Raw genomic sequence first — 22,662 nt, 5'->3', positions numbered from 1 at the left:
CTGCATAGTGGTTTTTTAGAGATACCAGATGAGTCAAATGCTCTCCTGTATGGAAAAACAGAAGATGCTGAATAAAGTGAACCTCGGTCATCCTGCACGCGCAGTCAGCTACAGCCCAGAGGGCGACATGGTGGCCATCGGCCTGAAGAATGGAGAGTTCATCATCCTCCTTGTTACCTCACTAAAGATCTGGGGGAAGAAGAGAGATCGGCGCTCTGCCATACAAGATATCAGGTGAGACTGATGCTAATTATGCATTATTTAATTTTATTAAAATATCCATAATAATTTCAGCCACTAAAATACATTTTTATTTTATTTTTGAGGGTGGGTTAGTCATGTTTTCACTGCAGTGTAAAAAAAAAATGGAATGAAGTCGCAATTATGAAATACTAAAGACACTTCCATTTCCATTTCAGGCAGAAACAAATTTCTGCATTGTTGTTTCTAGGTGAAATTTATTTCGTTCTGACATGAACATGGTCTATTGCAACAACTAAAGTTTCTTTTCCTCAGGTTCAGTCCAGACTCACGCTACCTGGCTGTGGGTTCCAGTGAGAATGCAGTAGATTTTTATGACCTGACGTTAGGACCGCAGCTCAACCGCATCAACTGCTGTAGGGACATCCCTAGCTTTGTCATGCAGATGGACTTTTCTGCTGACAGCTGCTATGTGCAGGTACAGCATGTTGAACTGTGTTTGTGTGTGTTTGCTTGTTTGTATGAGAGAATGTAGTACTTATCAAAGAGTACTTATCACCGCAATTATATACTGTAAATTAGAATACAATGAAAATGGATGTGTTCCCTCTTTTCCTGCTTTCCTTCACTTTTAAATAGCTTGTAAAAGCTGCATGCGCATTTTACTTTCACTTTCAAATAACGGCAATTCTGCGTAAAGCAATTGTTCGTTTTTAGTTTGTTTGAATTTCCCCTCTTTTCCTTGCTTTCCTTCGCTTTTAAATAGCTTCGAATTAGCGGCAGTTATCAATTGCTTGAATGCAACAACAAAATACAACATCAAACTCACTTTAGCCTACATATAAAACATAGAACTTTTATTAACAAAACAAATAAAAATACACCATGCTATAGGGCAGGCTATGCCTAATATAAACTAGCAAATAACTTACATAAAGTTTAAATAGGTATACAAAACTGGAAATAGGCTAAGTAAACATGTATAATATATAACCAAATAAATAAGAAACGTAGAACGTTTATTAGCAAAACGAGTAAGAAAGCTTGGAGGCACGGCATACACCTTGATGTAAAAATAAATAAATGACACAAAGTTTAAATAAAGTAAAAATCTGCAAACAATGTGGAACCAATTAAATAAGAAACGAATGTTTAAAAATCATCTTAGATAAACGGCAAATGTCAACAGGCTTTTCAAAATTCAAAATATTGCCAAACAGGTGCTTTTGCATCTCGTTTCGAAACTAAATCATCCGCCATCGTCTTGTCTGTCTCACCTCGCCTCACTCTTCTCGTCAGTCAGCTCGACTCACTCTCCTCACTGGAGAAATGAAATCTGATCTGTGATGCGACTGTCGTTCGGCACACTGCATTGAGCAGCTTGTTCAGTTTTTAATTGTAGTGTCTGTTCTTTTACTGAACTAAATGATTTTTATTACTATAAAAAATCAAAACGACGGAGGGGGTCTCGCGGTGGGCAAGTGACGTAACACCACTTAACACCGGTATCACCGTCAGCACCGTCTATCACGGCAAGCCTACTAAGGGGTGTTATTAGGTTGATTTGAGCTTTGAAAAGATGAGGTTGATTTTGATTTGAAAAGAAAGGCTTGCTCACTCAACTGTTTGCGAGATGGAGAGGAATGTGGAAAATGAAGCATACATTGGACTTAAGCCAGGGATTCCCAAACTGGTTTGAGAGGGAACTGCAGGGGCTTTATGAGCTGATAAAAGAATTTTAAAATAAAAAAGTTCAAAATAAAATGCTTAACAAAAATATATATTATTTGTTTTTATTTTACAGATGTGTTTTTTTTTTTTTACTTGCATGTCATGTGAACATGTGAATGTGTTGTTAAATTATTGAAATATTAACATAACATCTCAGGTTGTATACTTGAAGTAAAGATTTTACATCAAATGGGTTCGGCTGACAAAAACGTTTCTGTTTAGGTGGAATGTGCCACTCTAGAGTGGATAAGCATCGCCTCCGCAGAAGAAGATCAATGCCTGCTTCTATAGCACTGCGTGTTTAGCCCCGCCCACCGATTTGAGCATGTACTGTAGTGTAAATAACGAGAGAGGCAAACGCAGGTCTACACAGAAACCAAACGATAAACTGTATTGATGAACTTTATTTTTAATGAAGTGCCAGACAGCATCAGTAAGAACTTGGTCCTTTGTTCACTTCATCTTGATGTGGATTAATTTACAAACAATCATAATTTGACGCAGGATTTTCAGAAAGATTGAAATTATAAGACGATGATGCTGTGCCGACTATACTGGATAAGATGTCGCACCACACAAGTGTGAGTCACTGTTTCCATTACGTGGTCACTATTGCTTTGTCTGTTATTACAGATGGTTTGATATGTACTGAGTATTTATGCGTTTTTCGACCTAAATCGCAGCAGCCTCCATCTATGAGGAATGTATATGCTGTCAAACATACACAACTATTAGCCAATCATAGCAGTGGGCGTTTACCTCCGAGTCTACAATTCGGCACGCCTATTCAAACAGAGCGTTCTGATGAGGGGGTTAAAAACAGGACAGAAAATAAGTCTATTACTTCCAAATATTTATTGATGTAAAAATCTTGATAACATTATAAGTGGACCTCAGAGAACAGTATAAAAAGGCAGGTCATGACCCCTTTAAGGTCTTTCTCTGGGCTGTTTCTGTGCCAGAGAGCATTAGATCAGTTCTACACAAAGTTACTCACTCTGTCTGCATGTTTTGCTCTCTGCAGTTGTCTACTGGTGCTTATAAACGTGTAGTCTATGAGGTGCCTTCTGGGAAGCAAGTCACTGAGCAAGCAGTGATAGACAGAATAACCTGGGCCACATGGACAAGGTAACGGACTGCAACACACTCACCCATCAGCAGCTGAAAAGCAAACAGTACACTTTAAAGATTTCATTATTCCCACTGATTGAATCGAGACCAGCCAATCAGATTAGTTCATTGTACTTGCAGTCGTTCTATCAGATTTCAAGCTCATAAGTATTACTTTGGTGAGGAGGTTAGATTAAATTGTGTTCTCTCATTCTGTCCAAATTTAAAACGTGAATTTAAAAATTACACTACGAATTGTTTTCAACTAACTCGGTTCTCGGAGGAATCTAATTCTATCTGCGATTACAGCATATTGCTTTTTTCACAGCACTTCTCCTGATTTATTTTCTTACTCGAGCTAAATTTCTTGTTTTGCTGCCTGGTGTACCTTTATTATAGACCTTCTGGGTAACAGTTGGTGGTTCCAGCACTGCTAGCATCCCGTAAAATCAAAATGAAAGCCACTTCTGTCAGTAAAGTGACTGTTCTCAATGGCTGCTGTAGTACTGGTTTGGGTGTCTCTGTAGTGTCCTCGGGGATGAGGTGGTGGGGATCTGGTCCAGGAACACAGATAAGGCAGATGTAACCTGCGCTTGTGTGTCTCACTCCGGCCTCAACATTGTCACAGGCGATGACTTTGGAATGGTAAAGCTGTTCGACTTTCCGTGTCCAGAGAAATTTGTAAGTATACCCCATTTTTGCTGAAATAAAGTGTTGTTTTGTTTGAAAAAGACACTTTTTTGTGATGCGTGGTGAGTTAAGAATGGAAAATTAAGATTCTGTTATCATTTACTCACCCTTATGTTGTTCCAATCCCAGCTTTTGAGTGTTTAATTTCGTTTTAATTTTGTTTAATGGTTAGAGAGTCGGACTCGTAACCCAAAGGTTGTGGGTTCGAGTCTCGTACCGGCAGGGATTGTAGGTGGGGGGAGTGAATGTACAGCGCTCTCTCCCACCTTCAATACCATGACTGAGGTGCCCTTGAGCAAGGCACCGAACCCCCAACTGCTCCCTGGGTGTGTGTTCACTGCTGTGTGTGTGCACTTAGGATGGGTTAAATGCAGAGCACTAATTCCGAGTATGGGTCACCATACTTGGCCACATGTCACGTCACACATAAAGCAAATGATTTCATTTCGGTTGTTTTGCAGTCTGTTTGTTTGTTCATTTTAATTTCGTTTTTCAGTTAAGTTTAGTTTTTACTTCTGTTTATATTTCACTTAACATACATTACTTGGCAGGGACAACTTGCGTAACGATGCTTAAATTATTAAAAAAAAAAGCTCTAGACTGACATACAGCATGGTTAAAACAACTAAGAACTTATGTATTTTTGCATACATTTAATCCTTTTAAAGAGATAGATCATTCACAAACTAGAAGTCTGTCATCATTTACACACCCTCATATCATTAAAACCTGTACAAATTAAAAATAATCACGCATCCTTAATCATGCTTAAAGCAAATGATTTCATTTCGGTTGTTTTGCAGTCTGTTTGTTTGTTCATTTTAGTTTTTCAGTTAAGTTTAGTTTTTACTTCTGTTTATATTTCACTTAACATACATTACTTGGCAGGGACAACTTGCGTAACGATGCTTAAATTATTTAAAAAAAAAGCTCTAGACTGACATACAGCATGGTTAAAACAACTAAGAACTTATGTATTTTTGCATACATTTAATCCTTTTAAAGAGATAGATCATTCACAAACTAGAAGTCTGTCATCATTTACACACCCTCATATCATTAAAACCTGTACAAATTAAAAATAATCACGCATCCTTAATCATGCTTTGAAACGAATGGCTCCAAATTAGGATTGCTGGTTAATCTTCTGTAACTTTAGCTAAAGCATAAATTTTCTGATTAATTGCTGTATCACATCTTTTAGTTAGACACATTGATGGTAAAAATGTTAATTAGCCTACTTTCTGTATTTACCTTATGACTACAAATGTGTACATGGGCATTTTATGGATATTTAGACACGCTGCCACTCCTCTGTCCTCTTCTCCTCTTATCGTTTATACAGTATCACCATAAAATCCTTTAAAATATAACAACACGCAATAACAGAACACCTTGTGGGCAACTTACATGTGTAACAATGATGTTTGCTTCTGGTGATCTTATGAATATTTGTACAAATGAAGGTGGGCTTCACTTGTTGATGGTATTTCATAATTGTTGAGCTTCAATCACAATTTTATTGATTTCTGCCATACAAAGAGTTTGACAAAAGTCCCATCTAGAGTTTAAAAAGAAGACGTAAAAATGCTACACATTTAAAAAGTGTAATAATGTAAAATTAAAAGATTTACTTTAAAGGATATTTTCAGTTATGTTTTTAATAATCTTGCGCTTTGAATAAGTGCACATTTTTGATGTTGACTAACATACTAAAGCACGTGTGAAGTATTTGATTATAATTTTACCTGTAGTATGTAGTGCATTTGATATTGCATTTAAATTGACTAAATTGCAACTTCATTTCAAATGTGCAATTACAAATATATTTAAATACATGACTTTAACCATATTATTGTAAAATAATTATGAAATCACATATAAATTTGTGCTCAAGTCCAACTTAAGTGGGTCAAAAAGCACTCTAAAGCTCAGCTAATTATATTTAATATAAATTTAAACAAATACATTTTCATTTAATTGTAAATAACATGTAATGAAGTGTCTGAAAACATTACATTCAGTTCACACTTAAATATATTACGTAAGGGATAATGCACGGCTAGCTGTGCATTAAACGATTTTAATGCACGACGTGGAGGCCAAGAACCTTAGATATGTAGAGATGACCTCTCCAGATACGTTGACCCGTCTGCCATTTTGGAATGGTCAACTTGACGCCATTCACCATAATAATCAATGGATATTCAAAGATGTACATGCATATAACTTGCTGTTGTAGACGCACACAGTTAACTCACGCTCGAGGATTCGCAGACCGTTCCAAAAATGGCGGATGGCTTACGTATCGCGGCCCATAGAAATGGTCGCTAATGAGGCATCTATGTATATATATCTATGCCAAGAACCACCCGACGGGAAGTGCAAAAAATTTGACCGGAAGGGTAAAAAAATAACGGTTATTTTCGTCAGTTACGGCTCGTTGGCTCTAGCATTCTGCCCGCTTCAGATCAGAGACGGATGAAGTAGTGCGGCACGATCACATTTATTTGAATGAATTACAGCATTTTTTAAAATTAATTATCGATCAATAGAGAGAGAGAGAGAGATGTATGTGTGTGAGTTACCTCCGTCTGCGCGTCTCTCTCTACAAACAATGAAGCTGTGTTTAGTTACTTCACAAACAGCTATTTTACCACCTCGTTGCTGAGAAATATAATGTAGCGATCCAGTATCTAGGCTATTTTATTAATAAAACTCGTGGGGCAGCGTTGACGACAAGTTTATGTATGTGCACAGTGAGATTTGCGATCTCCGACCCCTCTCTCCGTCTGTCTCTCTCTCTCTCTGTGTGTGGGTTTGTGTGCATCAATTAAAGCGCATATAGATCGGTGATTAAACTGAATTGGAACTACCTGTGCATTAAACGGTTTTACCGCATACTTGCCAGCCAATCAGAATCGAGTATTCGGACAGACCATGGTATAATTGAAAGTATTTTATTTCTGTAATAAGTACTCTTTTTAAAAGTATGCTAAAGTGTACTTCCCTCTCCACAATGGCCAATAGTGCTGTTCCTACACATAAATAGAAACCACAGACTAATTTCCGCTGTCTCTGCATATCGTATTTTACTGAATGCTGAGAAAATGCAATAACACGTGACAGTACATCACAAGACAGTAAAAAGTGCTGGATGTGACAGTTCTTGCCAACACAGATCAAAACATTCTCTCAACAGCCAAAGTTCAGCTGTTTAATTGGATTTTAAAATGTTTATGTCCATTATACATCCGTGCTCTAACCTGTGCTGCACACATTTCTGCTTTTTCAAAAATAAAATAGCAAATTGTCTGACTAGAATCTGTTTCCTCAGGCCAAACACAAACGATTTCTGGGCCACTCTGCCCACCTGACCAACATCCGCTTCACCAACGGGGATCGCTTTGTCGTCAGCGCCGGAGGCGATGATAGAAGGTGCTTGTTCTGTTGTGGTTTCATTCTGTTCCTCGCAGGCCCCATATTGCTGTAATTTCTTTATTATTCTTCCTTTTTTGAATCAGCATATTGAGACAGTTTCATTGGTTTGCTTCACTGTGTGTCCAGTTGTCAGTTTAGTTGGAACACTTTGAACAAAAACAATTTTGTTCTGTTCTTTCGACCCAGAACTATAAAATCTAGACCTTTGTTAGACCTTAAACACACACACACACACGTATGTACATGTTTGTGTGTATACAAACACACATAGTAATAAACATAATTAAATAAAGTAAAAATAGTAACACTGTGAAATATTATTACAATTTTAACTTCTATTTAAATATATTTTAAAATGTAATTTATTCCTGTGATGCAAAGCTGAACTTTCAACATCTTTACGCCAGTCTTCAGTGTCACATGATCCTTCAGAAATCATTTTAATATTCTGATTTGCTGCTCAAGAAACATTTCTCATTATTATCAATCTTGAAAACAGTTGTGCTGCTTAATATTTTTTGCAAAAAATACATATATTTTTTTGTAACAATGTAAATGTCTACTATGCATATACAGTATACAAATATTTTGGAATGACCCATGACTGCAAAATTAGAATCCAAAATTAACTTTTTGCCATATTGCCAAGTGAAATTTGAATGAGTGAATGAACAAATACATTCATAAAAAATGGACACCAAACTTTCTATGAAAAGAAACAGACATGAAGCGGCAACGATTAATAATACACTTGATTGCAGAATACTGTCATTAACCAATCAGAACCAAGAATTACTAGGAGCTGCACTAAAGTATTATAAATGTTTCTACAATGAAGAAGTTTTCTGTCTTTCAGCTTGTTTGTATGGCGTTGTGTTCACGCTTCTCACTGAGGGCATGCAGTCTCCTCTCCTCTGCCTCAAAACATCACAAGCCCAGCTGACAGCACGAGTGAACCGACTCGTGGAATGAGGAACATCAGGCGGTGGATTTCAGTCTTCACCACCCGTCTGCTCCGTGACCGGATGCATGCGTCTTAATGAGCCGTCACCCATACCTGAACTCAAGCGTTTCTGAATGCTAGTTGGGTCAAGGTGTCACATGACCCAGCGTACAGTAAAAGATCTATCAGATGTGTATGTGTTTATCCCCTTTTGTTTTGTTTTTTTTAAAAACAGAAAATCCTGAGCTACAAGTTGCAGAACGTAATTTATTTTGGAGTCCATCTGTATCAATGTTTTTAAGAATTTCTTCCAAATGAAAAAGAACTTGTAGCAAGCTAAGTACGATTAGCCTTAAACTACCCGTGTTTTTGTTCGTTTAGGTGTGTTTTTCTGTTGGAGATTCTGTTTTTTTATTATAACCCGATTGTTTTCCGTTGTATTTCTGTTGGTTAGGTGGTTCTTTTTGAGGTTTATTAGATCTCCTGTGGCCTTCTCCCTGAATGTAACACTGGCGTTATATTCTAGGATGTCAGCATGCCAAAGCATTCTATGCACTGTATACTTGACCTGCTCACTGTGGTAGTCCAGTGGTCTGTTAATGTCGATCTTGAACGTGCTCTCCCTAAACCGTAGATGACACACCTAACCTCATATGTAGCAACTTTAGCTTGATTAGTGAACTTGAGATGTCCGTTTGTGCGTCTGTGCGAGTAGGTATGAACCGTATGCTTTGTGTTTCATGTCTGAGATCGAAGTTTAAAAGAAAAAATGATAATGCAATCCCTCAGAAAATGAATGAAAAGAGTTTGTTTCAATGCCGTCTTATCTGAAATCACTGTTCATCTTGCTGCTGAAGCCTTTATAACATCACATTCAATCTGATTAGGATTTTTTTTAGTATTGTTTTTATTTTCATTTTACTCAGCTGGATTGTCAAGGCTCAGAGTGAACTGAAGATATGAAATGCAACGTTCTCTCCTTCAGTATCATTCTGATTGAAAGAGATGTGCTTAATTCATATTTTGATTTTCTTATCAATGTAAATATCATTTGTAAAGACATTCTTTTGTATATTTTTGTGAAATGTTTCTTAAAAGCCAAATTTAATAAAAAAAAAAAACATGTACATATACAGTGTTCTGACATGAAACTCTAGATGGCGCAGTCCGATAGGTCTAGCTCAATCTGACCTGGCGATGTCATTGTCACATAGCAGCTGATTGGTTCGCTCCTGTATCGGTAGCTAATGAGCTTACTGCTCATTATTAAAATACCTGGCTTTTGTTTGCTGTAGCAGTTTGCAGCGCACTTCAGAAACCCTTCACCTTCCCCAGCTCCACCTGTATAGATCTGCTACGAGGTGATTCATGTATGCTATATGGGGGTTATTCATATGTGCAGCAGCAGTATTTCTTACATACTCACAGCAGCATGTTGTGGATGTATTGGCAGTAGCAAGTCTCTACTTGCTCTGCTGCAGCAGCAGCATAGCAGATCTATTTCACCAAGACCAAATACATTAACATTGTCATGTACATTACCATGCCAATCCCTCTGAGAGTTGTCATGACAGAAATATATTTTGTTATATTTGTGTTAAGTTATTTATAATAAGTGAAGTGAAGTTTACTGTTAAGTGCACTGATGTCAGACTCATTTTGAATAATAAAGTTTATTGTTAAATTGTTAAATACCCTGCATCCACTACATAGGCCTATGCTTGTCACATCATTATAAGTGTTTGATCACCACATTAAAAAATTCTGATTGATCGTTTGGGCTTAATACACATCTGTGACATATCAATTATAACACTAAATATAGTTTACACGGTACATACTTATGAGGACAGAGTCAAAATAATTTTTGGCAGAAATCCTGCTTAACTTCTTTTGAACCCGGAATATTCCTTTAAAATATTTTGACGAATTGTTGGCTTTGATCATCTTCAGGAAAAGACTTCGTCAGCGTAAAACAAAGAACACATAGTGTGATAGCGAACTTCCTTATGATCAAGACAACATGAGATTTACTTATACTTTTTATAATGTAATCAGGAAGTATTTCGATTCAATTCTGTGATTAATCTATCATTTCGTAATAAAAACAAATGACTTGCATTAAATCTGAGCTGTACCTTAAGAAATGGCGACCTATTCATTATCACATGATTCAAATCACATAATAATAGTCTGTGATAAGCTATGCAAATGACCCTGAGAATATTCCCCAAAAAAGAATGATCTTAACAGGCAATGGAAAACCATATATTATAACTTTATTAGAAATATATATACACTCTTCCTTATATACAACACACTAACAACTGCAGGGTCTGATTTTAGTTTTTCTTCAATTATGTCATCTGTGGTCATATTAATAGATTTAACAAATCGGAACCCCTAATGTTAGCTTATTATCATGCTTTTGGCTGATCTTCAATAAGCACATAGTTATGCATGCACTAACAACTTCATAAACTATAACAGTGTGATGGAGAGAAGATGGGTGTCAGATTTTGACAGAGAAAGACGAGCCGCATGAGCAGCCGTGTTCAGCCTGTGGGTTCTTCAAAACCTGAAAGGAAGAACGGATGAGCTCCTGACTGAAGTCAATGGTGGATCCTTTCACAAACTCCAGACTGTCCTGGTCAACTATTATCCCAACACCATTCTTTTCAAATACTCTGGGGAAAAAACGAGACCAAAATAAAAGCAAAAGATCTACAAAATTGCATTATCACATCACTGATGGCCAAGTATGTATATTGGATTTCTGTGGTATGAAAACTAAGACTTAAGATATGGTAATAAAGGTACAAACTAGGGGTCGACCAATGTGTTTTTCAGGGCCGATGCTGATACAGATTATTACAGATCAAGTAGACCGATAACCAGTATTTTGAACCGATATATATGTCGGTTGTAAAACTGAAAACTAATGTCAAAATTAATAATGACAAGGGCTATGACAAAAACTTTCTTTAAATGCTTTTAAATTATTTTATCGGAAAATCGGTTTAGAAAATGACCGATATTGATAACCATAAAAATGCTTAATATCTGCGCCAATAATCGGTCGACCCCTAGCACAAACCTGATGTTCTTTGGACAGAGAACTATTAGAAATGTTAGGTCAACTAGATTAACGTTAGCAAGTTTAAAATCCGTACCCTCATCTTTTAAATGGTGATCTCACCTCCTTAAATTTATCAAAAAAATTATAAAAACTAATATAATATATGGTATAAATATTTTTTATAATTTAGTTATTTAGCAATTTAAATGTTTTAATTATTTAGTAACACAATTTGAACCAGTGTTATTATTGTTAACACTAAACCCATAAAAAAGTTTCCGTACTAGAAATGAAAAAAAAAAGGTAACTGAAATATAACTCCAAAACAAAAAAAGAAGAACGAATCCCGCACTATCCTCACTTGCAAAATGTATCAAAATATTTATTAACAAACAACGTTTTGGTCCATGATCTTCATCAGGCATGGCCATGGGCCGAAACATTGTTTGTTAATAAATATTTTGATAGATTTTGCAAGTCAGGATAGTGAGCCGGATTCATTCTTTTTTTTTTTTTTTTTTTTTAAGTTGGACCTTTTTTGGTTTTTTGAAGTTGGACCTTTTTTGGTTGTTTTTCTTACGCACCTATCAATGACATACAGGTGTGCGAGGGTGATTGTTAATTGAAATATAACTGCAATTTTTATTTAAAAAATATTTCAGCAAGTCTCCAAGGCAACATCTCTCATTTTCATCTACAAATCCAATTTCAAAAAAGTTGGGACACTGTACAGATTGTGAGTAAAAAAGGAATGGAATAATTTACAAATCTCATAAACTTATATTTTATTCACAATAGAATATAGATAACATATCAAATACATTTATTAGAATTGATAAACAAGAATTGTGGATTCTCTCATGTCTACTTAATGTTTATTGTTAGAAAATAAAAGCATGTTTAAACTGTTATCAGAGTCATGTCTTAACAATTACTAACATAGCTGCTGAGGTTGATGAAAAACATTAAGCATCTTTGACTGACTCCATGTTGAAAAATAACTCAAAATGGACCTTTATGATTAACAGTTAATATTAACAATTAATATTTTTTTTCTTCAAGTCCTATTAGTAATTACCTGTCGTCTTCATTTCTAACAGTATCCAGTGCGAATTTATACTGGAATCCTGAACATCCGCCTCCCTCCACTGCTATCCTCAGATACTCTCCCTTTTCCATAATCTCAGCGAGCTTCTGCAGGAATAATAATCAACATTTTAATTAGATTATTTATTGTTGTCCATGTCTACTATGACTGGTTTATCTGTTACTCCCAAAAATGTGATCACTGAAGTATCAAAGATGAAGTGCAGGTGGGATGATCAAACCTTGAGACAGGATTGACTGAGACGGATGTTCTCCGCTGGGCTGCTGCTGGAGGGGTTTTGGGGCTCCTCTTTGGTGGAGGAGGCGCTGCTGGAGGTGAGAGGAGCTGAACATGTTCGGACTGTCTGAACTCTGGACAACAACAAACACACACAATGCCCCAAATCATATCATCTGTGCTGTTAGCTCACTGTCGCATCTGTTCTCAAGCTAAGTTAGCTAGCTAAGCTACGTGCATTAGCTATTATTTGAAGATAAAGTACCAAACAAAGACGTATTATATGAGACAACACATCCTGAATGTATTATTGCCATTTCGCTAAATTGTGCATACTTGAAAAGGTGAAATGACGCTGTTTTAGGGGCGCTTATGAGCAGTCTTCTGGCGGCGAATGACATCTTCTATAGCCCTGATAGTACTGCGCATGCGCATGACGAAGTTATCGAGAGTAAGGGTTGCCAGATTCAGGGTTTTAACCCTTTTATTATTTTTTTTACAATTTCTGCCTGTTCATTTCTGAAAATAAACACTTAGGCTAAACGGAATATAAAAAGGAACATAAACAAAATGCTAATGGTTTACCTTACTAATGGTAACTTTTCCTGACAGTCAAGATTTATCTGTTTTAAGTCACAAATGCATTTCAATTTTTAATTCGGTTCGATGTGCAATAACATTTTTTCTGCAAACGTGTAATTTTATTGGCAAACAAAAAATGACTTCTGTAAAAAGTGTCTGCTGTGGAAAAATCCTATTTATATATAGAAAAAAATAAGCTGATATGTGTAACATTAATTATGACTCAAATATCAAATGTTGCCCAATCAAGCCTCACAGATGGCAGATTTTTGTAATGTACCCTAGCGATATAAAATGTTCGGGTCGTTCGTTATTCACTTACAGTGGCAGATGAGGCGCAGAGTTTGCAGAGAGTGCACGGCTTTGGGGACACAACTTTTAAAAAACGATTTAATTAAATTGCACATAAAATTTGTATTCACTCTAGAAATGTTATATTGTTGCAGGATCCCTTTTTGAGGTATGGGAACATGCAGGTTCAGTTACCAATGAAATCTCTCAAGCGCAATTAAATGTGTGTTTTAAAACAAAACTTAAACTTTTAAATTGTTTTCACCCTATCCCTGCTAAAAAAAAACAACTAAAACCAGCCTAAACTGGTCAAACTGGTTTTAGCTGGTCTCCCAGCCTGATCATAGCTGGTTTATCAGGCTGGTTTTAGAGGGGTTTTGACCACTTTTTTAGCTGGTCAGGCTGGTCTTAGCTGGTTTAAGCTGGTCAGGCTGGTTTTAGAGGGGTTTTGACCCCTTTTTTAGCTGGTCTAGCTGGTTTAAGCTGGTCAGGCTGGTTTTAGCTGGTTTAAGCTGGTCAGGCTGGTTTTAGCTGGTCAGGCTGGTTTTAGCTGGTTTAAGCTGGTCAGGCTTGTCTTAGCTGGTTTAAGCTGGTCAGACTGGGAGACCAGCTAAAACCAGCTATTTCCAGCTTAAACCAGCTAAAACCAGCCAACCAGCATAGGCTGGTTTAAGATGTTTTTTTTCAGCAGGGATATAATGCAAATATACAAATATCGTTATGATTTGTTGATATTTACATTTTATTTAAACTGTTAAAAAGTAGAGGGACGCACACATGTTTGAGAGAAATTGAGAGAGTAAAATCGTTTTACCTCTCTTTTTTTTTCAATCTCTGAGCGAGTAGCCTGGCAGAGGGGTATTGATATATCTGGCAACAGAATGTCCTCCTTGTTTTCAGAGCATTTCCATGAGTCATTGCTATTGGTCAAGAGTTCGCCGAAACTGCGTTTACGTCACGAAGACGCCCATGCAGACAGTATTTGATTGGAGAAGTCATTCTGGTCTCGTGACAAGGAAATACAGGAGGCTGAAGGAAGGGCTGGTAAGCAAGTTAATTTAAATGAAATTAGTTGATTTATTTATTTATAAAAGTTTCCACTGTATTGCTATTTCCTGTGTATTAATTATTAAAGGTGACCTCTTCACAAGGAAGCGCTCAGAAACACGGCAGAGTTTCACTGTCGTGTGACTGGGTGTTGTAATACTTGTGTTTGTACTGTGTGCTGCTGGTTCTCTACAGGATTCATTTGAACCATGGATTATTACCGTGTGCTCGGCGTTGTTTTATTTTCTCTTCTTGCTTGCACTAAAGCCGAGCAGGTGAAATTCGTCGACTGTGGTAAGTAGTACTTTGTGAAGTTCTTATATATATTGAACAGCTCGTTTGGTCTTGATTCCAAACGTTATTTCCCTCGTTTTTCCTTCCAGGTTCAGCAGAAGGAAAAGTTGCTGAGGTTGACATCTATCCCTGCCCATCACAGCCATGCCAGCTTCACAAGGGACAGTCCTATACAGTCAATGTAACATTCACCAGTAGTGAGTTGCTTTTCACATCTAGTGACCGCTCCAATAAACCTGATCTAAATGTAGGAAATCACCAACTTGTTAATATATCTCCTAGGTGTTGCCAGTCAGACCAGTACAGCTGTGGTTCACGGAGTGGTCGCTGGCATCCCCGTCCCCTTCCCTATTCCTCAATCAGATGGGTGCAAGTCAGGAATCCAGTGTCCTATTGAGCCGCAAAAAGCTTACACCTACGTCAACCAGTTGCCTGTCAAGAACGAGTATCCAGCAGTAAGCGTTATCTTCCTCCACTACCTTTAGTTCTGAACAATGCTGTAATGTTGCATGCATTCACTTCCTTACTTGTTGGTTTGTTTATTAGATCAAACTGGTTGTGGAATGGGAATTGAGAGACGACTCCAGCAAAGATTTATTTTGCATCAAGTTCCCCGTTCAGATTGTGAACTGAAGGCCAACGGTGAAGTCAAAACGCTTCCAAAGGGATGCAATTAAGAACCGAGGCATCTGGATGTGTGCCTTTTTCTATGGACCTTTTAGATTGGTAGATGCAGATTTTATGATTTATTCTACTACTTCTTTTCTAACCATGACATATTTGTCATTTTAATGTATGGTCTTTAACTGTGCACACAGTGCCACTCTACAGAAGCTGCCTAATCCTAGTTGGTTTCTAAAATTGTAATGATTCACCAGAACGAGATGCTGACAAGCAAACAGTGGTCAGTGCCGGTGATTCAATCAAGTGTGCACTTGTGGCTGGTGTTCGGATGTGTCTAATCAAAGCTTCTTTAAACAATTGGTTGTGAACTTTTTACTTGCATTTTAAATCTGCATATTTAATAAAGATGAGCATATTTTCTTAAACGATCTGTAAATGTGGCCACAAGCAAAAGGCCACATTTAACATGTAATTGTCTGAATGAAATAAACTACTTTTTTATGGTGAACAATGATTTTTGTTATTATTCTTGTTTGAGGATTTTATCCAGGATGTAAAACGAAGGCAGAATTCAAATATTTCTACTGGCGTACTACAGCTTTTAGAAAACAATTTAGGTTTATTTATTTATCTCTCTCTGCTACAGTTAAAGCTTAGGATCAGTACGATTTTTATATATATAAAAGAAGTCTCTTACGCTCATCAAGTCTGCATTTATTTGGCCAAAAATACAGTAAATATAGCAAAATATTATTGTCATTTAAAATAATTTCCTTTTTTAAATCTAGAGTAAAATGTATTCCTGTTACTCCAGTCTTCAGTGTCACATGATCCTTCAGAAATGATCAGTGCTAGAAACAACTGCTTAACATTTTTTGGATGCGTGTTAAAAAGAACAGCATTTATTTAAAATAGAAACCTTTTGTAACCGTATAACACCACTGTTAAGTTTTTTTTTTGTAATTGATATAAAGTGATAGTAAAGACTTCTACTGTTACAAATTATTTCTATTTTGTCATTCAGCTTTGCCACCACAGAAATAAATTATATTTTATAATATATTAAAGTAGAACAATTGTATTCTAAATTGTAATACTATTTCACAAATGACTATTTTTGATCAAATAAATGCAGCCTTGATGAGTCAAGAGATTTGACTCCAAACTTTTGAATGGTAGTGTATATATTTTTTTATTCATTAACATCTAGAAAATTATTTTAATTCATTAGTTAATTATATATTCGTGTATTCATTATATAAATGTCAAGCTGCAAAGTTGTGTGATTACAAGAAAGTACAAAGGTTTATTTTTTTATGTTGTCTATTACAGGAAACTGTCCACTGTATCTTCCTGCTTCGGTTTCAGTTCTGTTCTCTCAGGCAGCAACTTTTATATTCCTTTTGAGAGGTCGTGTGTTTGAGGGCAGGTGGTTACGGTTGTGTTTCAATATGTGAGTTTATTATGATCAAACCAGCTGTAAGAGACGACGACGCCTTTGTCTTTAAATGATTTCTAAAGCTCCTGCAAAATATGACTATTGGCTACAACACTGAGTCATGAAACCAAAATAACATTTGAATGTGTGCTTTTTATTACAAGGAAACAAAAGCAAGCAACATTCCCTCAGGTACAGAAGTTATTTGTGCATTGTACGTCATTTAAACGCTCTCTTACTCGTTTTCCATCTTGGTTATCTAAGCAAACATTCTGTAAATTATTAGGACGTTTGTTTGGGACTGATATGAAGTGTATTGTGTTTCACAGGAATTTGCTAAAACCAGAGGACCGATTCTGTTCACTGACCCTATTATCACAAAACAGCATACTATTATCACCTGCCTTATCCCAAACCAGCTGGAAACACACATCAATTTCACAGGCATGCTGAAGAGGTCAGCATAAAAACCCAACATGAGGTAGAAACCCATCATACCACAACTTCTGTATGCATTTATTTAAATGAATCTCTTCCTTCTGTTCTAAACTGAAATGGAAAGTAACTTTGTAGCATTTTTTTTTACGCAGCCCTTTCAAACAAAGTCAGAAAAATGGCTGCTTTATCTCATTTAGTGCAATTCTGTGCAAGATCAAGCATTTTGTTTTGACCAGTCAATCAAGGATTCTACATAACATGAAATCTTTCTTCCTGAAAAAAACATATTTTAAAAACACCGATATTGGGCAATACACATTACATGATATGCTTGCTGTTGCCGATATAGAACTATCATTAACCATAATAAATGTCTTTTTCTTTACAACAATAAGTCGAGCATTGGCATTCACACAAACATGCTGCTGTTATGTAATTGCAGGGGAGACGATTCTGCTCAACTCTTTTGTAGTAAAAGTATAAAGTTTCAGAGCTAAAATGCATCGGTTTCGATCCTTGAGTCAGGTTTACGAAACTGACAAATGTTTCCATTTTCTTAAAAAATTAAATAAAATACTTTGGGGCTGGAAGTGGATATCACCACCATGTTTTGGCTTTTCAATCCTTTCTGCTGATTTTGACAGATGTATTTTCACATTCAAAAAGAGGATCTGATAAGATCTGTAGCAAACTAAAGGAAGAGAAGATACTGAATGTATCAGGATTTCTAAATTACTATCTTGTGGACAGGTTTAACTGAAATTGGAACAAAAGAAAACTGAACTGTTAGAAATTTGAATGAAAGTAGTAAGGCATCTGATATGTTTTTAATGTTAGTACTTTAAAGAGCCATGCTGTACAGTTGATGCAAGTACAATACGGAGCTCTATTTTGCAGGACCCAGTTCATCCAAAACCAGAGCACTAGCGTGTTGTTAACACAAAAGACTTTAGTTCAAACATTTTCCCATAGTCCTCTGCTATTTCTGAGGGTCATTTCATTTGCAAAATGGTAAATAAAAAAATGGAGTATTCATCTGGACCCATTGTGTCTGTCATAGCAATGATACCTCTCCAAATAATGGTAAAATACTTTAAAACATCACAGGCAAGTCAGTTTGTCAAATCAACACCAAGATCTGTTAAAACATATCACAGGCTAAAAACTGAAAAAGGTACCACTGATGCTTTAAGCTGAGAAGCGGCACAGGACTTGGATGAACTGTTAGCGAGCGGAGATATTCTGAATGATACTGAAGCCCTCAGTGTCCGTTTTGTTTGAGCCTCTCCAGTCTCTGTAGCAGAGCATTTCCAAACGCTTCTCTGTATCCGGGGCTGAGAGAATCCAGCAGTGAGTAAACAGTCTCATGATACTGGGAGCTCAACTCCTCATCCACCTGATCGAAGCCGTGTCCCACCACCTCAAAGATAAGAAGCAGAAAGGTCAGAAACATTCCACGGATTCCTCTGGTATTCCTCACTTAGAGGTCACACTTGTGATCCTCAGCGGTCAAAACAGACCAAAGAAATGTATGTTTTTATTAATGAAATTAACATAGTATGTTTAGTCTTTAATATTGTGTATTTTAAGGGGATTTCATGGTACCACACAATATTCACCTCTGATTTACAACTGATAACTGATTAAAATCCAATGCATGGAAGACAGATTAGTGGGAGAAATAAAGAAAATCAATGTACAACCACGGTGAAATCACTAGATATCTCAATAGCCATATCAATAGAACTATAAATACAGGGCTGTGTATTCTCTGGTTGCTTATTTTCAGAGTATTTTCAAACATAATTGTTTACTTTTTAGGTTTTCCATGTGGATAATCAAAAACGACTACATTAAGGGTGATTTGTAGATTTATTTATTTGTAACGCCATGCCAGCATCAAGGCTATTTTCATGGTGATCTCTGAATAAATTATGGGTGATTTGTAGACTGTACTGCCAAAAGTTGCTCTGTATTTTAATATGTTTTGTATTTCCCATTCATTTCCTATAGCAATCATTTTTGACAGCAAACTGTGTGATGTTTTTTTTAAAGACCTCAGCCTTTTCTCATCAATTCCACTTTGTGTGTTTGTTCATATAGCAAGTGCCACAAATTTACCAAGTTTCATACAATTCTGATAAAGTAAATAAAATAAAATAAGAATAATAAAAACATTACATTATTTGGTCTAAAATGAACACCAGAGAGTCAGAAAGACAATATTCAACGCTGATTAATATATATTTAGACATTACATTTGCATATATATATATTTAGACATCACGGCTGGTTTGAAGAATGCACTCCAAAAAAAATTGTTCAATATTTTTGGATATGCCATATTACCTATTTATTACCTATGGTGGTCAATTATGACCATGAACTATAACAATTTTTTAAAGACCATTTAGCATTTTCAAATATTTTCCAAATAAGTGCCACAAAAGTCAAAGTTTCATACCATTCTGATGAAGTGAAAACATAAAATATTTCGGTAGAAAATGACCACCAGAGTTAGAAGCATAGACACACACACACACTAATTTTCTTACCATTCATATGAAGAAACGTAAAACTTCTCACTCTTAACGTTAAAGCTGCAGTCCGTAACTTTTTTTGGTTAAAAATGATCCCAAATCAATATTTGAGCAAGTACATAACCAGCCAGTGTTCAAAACTATCGCCTTACTTTAGCCCGATTCACAACGGTTAGCTTATAATAATGTTTTCTAATTTGAGTGGTACAGGTAGGTTTCTGTGGGAAATTCGAGCATGGCACTGCGTCATTACGTCACGTCAGTAAACATAAAGAAGTTGTCCCGGCTACTAGACTATCGCATGTGAGGATCCTGCAGGCAGCGGATCGTTTATAGCCTTTTCTCACAGCAGCTATAATTACATGTATCAATTTGATGGCGGATTGTAATCCAGAAAAGATTATGTGTTTATGAAACACCTGTGAATGAAATGAAATTATATTCCAGTTTTAAATGTGCTTCTGATTACAGATAGCCTGGGATTACACAAGATTTGTATTTGAAAGAAAACCAGTTCGACGGGAGCATAATTTGCTTTTTGGGTAAAATAATTTCTTAATATGAAATTCGAATGGTAGGACAATTAGAGATTAGACTGTGCAGAAATTGACATCTACACGCTAATACACACTATACTCATAGTCACGCAATGCTGATGTTGTTAACATTAATCATTTGAGAATAAAACAATAATAATTTGAACGGTTCGATGTGATACGAGCTAACCGATCGTTACACTAAATCACCATTGGTAGCGCGATTTATTGTAATGCTCTTTTCCTCAGTTGGTCAGAACAAACGTGGCAGACTGGTTACTTGTTCAGATGGCGATATTCGGTGAAAATGCTTATTTGAGTCATATATTCCAAGACGTAGGCTAGAATCTGTGATTGCGAAGTACAGTAAATGGTGAAAATGCTTATTTGAGAATGCTTATATATTCCAAGACGTAGGCTAGAATCTGTGATTGCGAAGTACAGTAAATATCCACACCGGTGCGGTGACTGACTGCCACACATACTCTTCAGAACATTAGATTCTGGAGCCGGAGCACAACCCACGCAAGGAAGATAATTATGCACACAGCTGCAATTGCAGGTTTTCAAACAGAGAGGGCGACAAAGAGGCCAAACCTACGGACTGCAGCTTTAAATAAAATGACCGAAGACCACCAGGGGGTTGTAAGGTGCGTAGATCCAAAGCGGACCCCATCCACATCCTCAGGAAAACATCAAACTGTCAGTCTTAAAATGAAAAACCGGTTTACATGTTTGGCATCACTCACCCGTAACCCCGCCTCGGTGAGCTCTAAGCAGTATCGGTTTCCCTCTCTGGTCTCCACGTTTATGTAGGCCACATCCAGTCCGCTGGAGAGACTGTGAGAGACCTGCATGTCTGTGACCGCGAAGAGCACATCATTGACCACCGCCTCAGCCTCCAGCCTCATGTCCTTCACCTCCCCCAGCTCCACACAGCGCTCCTCATACAAGCACCTGGACAGGTCCTCCGGCTGACAGTCCACCTCCATCCCCTGAAACACCAGCGAGCCTTCAGCTCATCGATCATCAGACAAACACATCGCAGAGACGAGCTGCATGTTCACACACATCTGACCTGATCGTGAGGGGGCGCGAGCACCTCTGACAAATTCCTTAACTGACCAGTCACGAAGTACCTTTACTTTATTTAACATTTTAGTAAGACACAACCATTTAACACACATTTTAATGTGTAATGTATGAAGTCATTTGCATAAAGGACATCTGTAAAGTGTTAGCTAACGCTGCCAACCGAGGCTCTCGCAGCGTGAAAGTTCCATATAACGCAAGCTCCCGGTTATAATAACAGAATAATTGTATGACCACATAAACAACAAGGTTATATGATACAGTCTGGAGCGTTTCATATTTATTTATTATCATAATTTTATGAGTTACTAACCTCCTCCGGGGGTAGTTCGCCAGAACACTTCCGGCTCATGCCGGCTAGGACTCAAGTGTGTCAATTATGCGCCGTTGTTGCGCAGTGCAGCTTCTGCGTATCCGCCTCGACAAACGTTACAGTATCTATGATTTTATTGGGGAAACATATTTTTAAAAATATAATAATAATAATAATATCTAAATCTGTAATTTAGCTGTATATGAGAATACAAAGCTAGAAGATGAATTCCTTACGTAACAAATTGTGCGGGTGGATGTGCGAGCTTGAGGCTTCTAGAGAATTCTTCATTCTCCACTAATAACACCAGTGCGTAGTTACAGTCCAAAGGACCGAATACAGTTTAAGAGCTTTATTACATTTGACTATTTTCGTTATCATATCATTAACTCAAGCGCTTCTCCACAAGTGTTACTACTGAAAATCACCAGTGGATGTTTTACTGGACTCAACACGCAAGCAAATGGATTTGATGCCATAAACATCAATTCCCAAACTTCAGAAAGCTCGCCAACGAAACAATGGCAAGGTGCTTATTCAAATTTATTTATGATAAAAAAAACGAATTAGATCACAGATTTAAAGACACAGACTCATATAAGACTTGACTTCAGATCATCAGCTAAATCAGTCACAGATTTAAAGAAACAGACTCATATAAGACTTGACTTCAGATCATCAGCTAAATCAGTCACACCGTGTGATTTAAGCCTACTTACCATAAATAAAGCGATTTCACTGTTCTTATAAAAAAAATGCTTCCAGTCTGTAGCGAAAATACCACTCTCCTGTAGCCGCGTGGAAGGACTGTGTCGCAGCTGCGCAGAGCGGACGCTCGTGAACACACCGCGCGTCGAGCGGCGCGAGAGAGAGAGAGTGCGTAGTCACGAGCGTGTTTGTAAACATCATCGTTAGCCTTATAAGCAGACAAACAGAGATGCTGCTCTC

At 37.0% G+C, this 22,662-nt stretch overlaps 4 protein-coding genes across 6 annotated transcripts in view; 2 read left to right on the top strand and 2 right to left on the bottom strand.

The window, feature by feature from the left end:
* Window positions 1-8,340, top strand: part of eml5 (EMAP like 5) — a 102,142-nt gene extending 93,802 nt beyond the window's left edge. Inside the window, exons 37-42 of the mRNA XM_016274422.1 lie at window positions 62-234; window positions 517-679; window positions 2,957-3,060; window positions 3,570-3,723; window positions 7,070-7,170; window positions 8,030-8,340. Of these exons, the coding sequence (XP_016129908.1) occupies window positions 62-234; window positions 517-679; window positions 2,957-3,060; window positions 3,570-3,723; window positions 7,070-7,170; window positions 8,030-8,066 (732 nt within the window). The 3' untranslated portion in view covers window positions 8,067-8,340. The remainder of the gene's footprint in view (window positions 1-61; window positions 235-516; window positions 680-2,956; window positions 3,061-3,569; window positions 3,724-7,069; window positions 7,171-8,029) is intronic.
* Window positions 8,341-9,898: 1,558 nt separating this feature from the next.
* On the bottom strand, window positions 9,899-12,970 carry LOC107586897 (iron-sulfur cluster assembly 2 homolog, mitochondrial-like). The gene is made up of 4 exons (XM_016274447.1): window positions 12,856-12,970; window positions 12,524-12,653; window positions 12,274-12,389; window positions 9,899-10,803 (listed from the first exon to the last, which is right to left on the bottom strand). The coding sequence occupies exons 1-4, from the start codon at window positions 12,918-12,920 to the stop codon at window positions 10,629-10,631; spliced, it is 486 nt and encodes a 161-aa protein (XP_016129933.1). The 5' UTR covers window positions 12,921-12,970; the 3' UTR covers window positions 9,899-10,628.
* A 1,366-nt stretch (window positions 12,971-14,336) lies between these two features.
* On the top strand, window positions 14,337-15,871 carry LOC107586896 (epididymal secretory protein E1-like). The gene is made up of 5 exons (XM_016274445.1): window positions 14,337-14,436; window positions 14,635-14,733; window positions 14,823-14,930; window positions 15,016-15,188; window positions 15,280-15,871. Exons 2-5 carry the CDS (start codon window positions 14,649-14,651, stop codon window positions 15,364-15,366), a joined length of 453 nt encoding a protein of 150 aa, XP_016129931.1. The 5' UTR covers window positions 14,337-14,436; window positions 14,635-14,648; the 3' UTR covers window positions 15,367-15,871.
* Window positions 15,872-16,928: 1,057 nt separating this feature from the next.
* On the bottom strand, window positions 16,929-22,576 carry gskip (gsk3b interacting protein). Of its 3 annotated transcripts, XM_016274354.1 has the most exons (5): window positions 22,434-22,576; window positions 21,951-22,006; window positions 21,715-21,839; window positions 21,059-21,304; window positions 16,929-18,653 (listed from the first exon to the last, which is right to left on the bottom strand). In XM_016274354.1, the coding sequence occupies exons 3-5, from the start codon at window positions 21,751-21,753 to the stop codon at window positions 18,495-18,497; spliced, it is 444 nt and encodes a 147-aa protein (XP_016129840.1). In that variant the 5' UTR covers window positions 21,754-21,839; window positions 21,951-22,006; window positions 22,434-22,576; the 3' UTR covers window positions 16,929-18,494. The 3 variants fall into 3 exon arrangements, with proteins under 3 accessions (XP_016129840.1, XP_016129839.1, XP_016129841.1); XM_016274353.1 differs by lacking the exon at window positions 21,951-22,006; XM_016274355.1 differs by lacking the exons at window positions 21,715-21,839; window positions 21,951-22,006.
* Between the last annotated feature and the right edge of the window lie 86 nt (window positions 22,577-22,662).

This window comes from Sinocyclocheilus grahami, unplaced genomic scaffold (assembly GCF_001515645.1).
Source record: "Sinocyclocheilus grahami isolate Dianchi unplaced genomic scaffold, SAMN03320097.WGS_v1.1 scaffold86.1, whole genome shotgun sequence".
Classification (NCBI taxonomy): Eukaryota; Metazoa; Chordata; class Actinopteri; order Cypriniformes; family Cyprinidae; genus Sinocyclocheilus; species Sinocyclocheilus grahami.
Note: the sequence above shows the minus strand (reverse complement) of the source record. Positions and strands in the feature narration are given on the sequence as shown.

Bases quoted from the DNA above. Each gene is read 5' to 3' on its own strand.
- gskip (XM_016274354.1), bottom strand. From the start codon at position 21,753: ATGAGCCGGAAGTGTTCTGGCGAACTACCCCCGGAGGAG. The intron at 21,305-21,714 runs GTTAGTAACTCA...CTGGTGTTTCAG, and splicing joins GCGAACTACCCCCGGAGGAG to GGGATGGAGGTGGACTGTCA. The intron at 18,654-21,058 runs GTGAGTGATGCC...CTTATCTTTGAG, and splicing joins TCACCGAGGCGGGGTTACGG to GTGGTGGGACACGGCTTCGA.
- LOC107586896 (XM_016274445.1), top strand. From the start codon at position 14,649: ATGGATTATTACCGTGTGCTCGGCGTTGTTTTATTTTCTCTTCTTGCT. The intron at 14,931-15,015 runs GTGAGTTGCTTT...TATATCTCCTAG, and splicing joins CAATGTAACATTCACCAGTA to GTGTTGCCAGTCAGACCAGT. The intron at 15,189-15,279 runs GTAAGCGTTATC...TTTGTTTATTAG, and splicing joins TCAAGAACGAGTATCCAGCA to ATCAAACTGGTTGTGGAATG.
- LOC107586897 (XM_016274447.1), bottom strand. From the start codon at position 12,920: ATGTCATTCGCCGCCAGAAGACTGCTCATAAGCGCCCCTAAAACAGCG. The intron at 12,654-12,855 runs GTATGCACAATT...GTTGTTGTCCAG, and splicing joins GCGTCATTTCACCTTTTCAA to AGTTCAGACAGTCCGAACAT. The intron at 10,804-12,273 runs GTAATTACTAAT...TTTTTTCCCCAG, and splicing joins GTTAGAAATGAAGACGACAG to AGTATTTGAAAAGAATGGTG.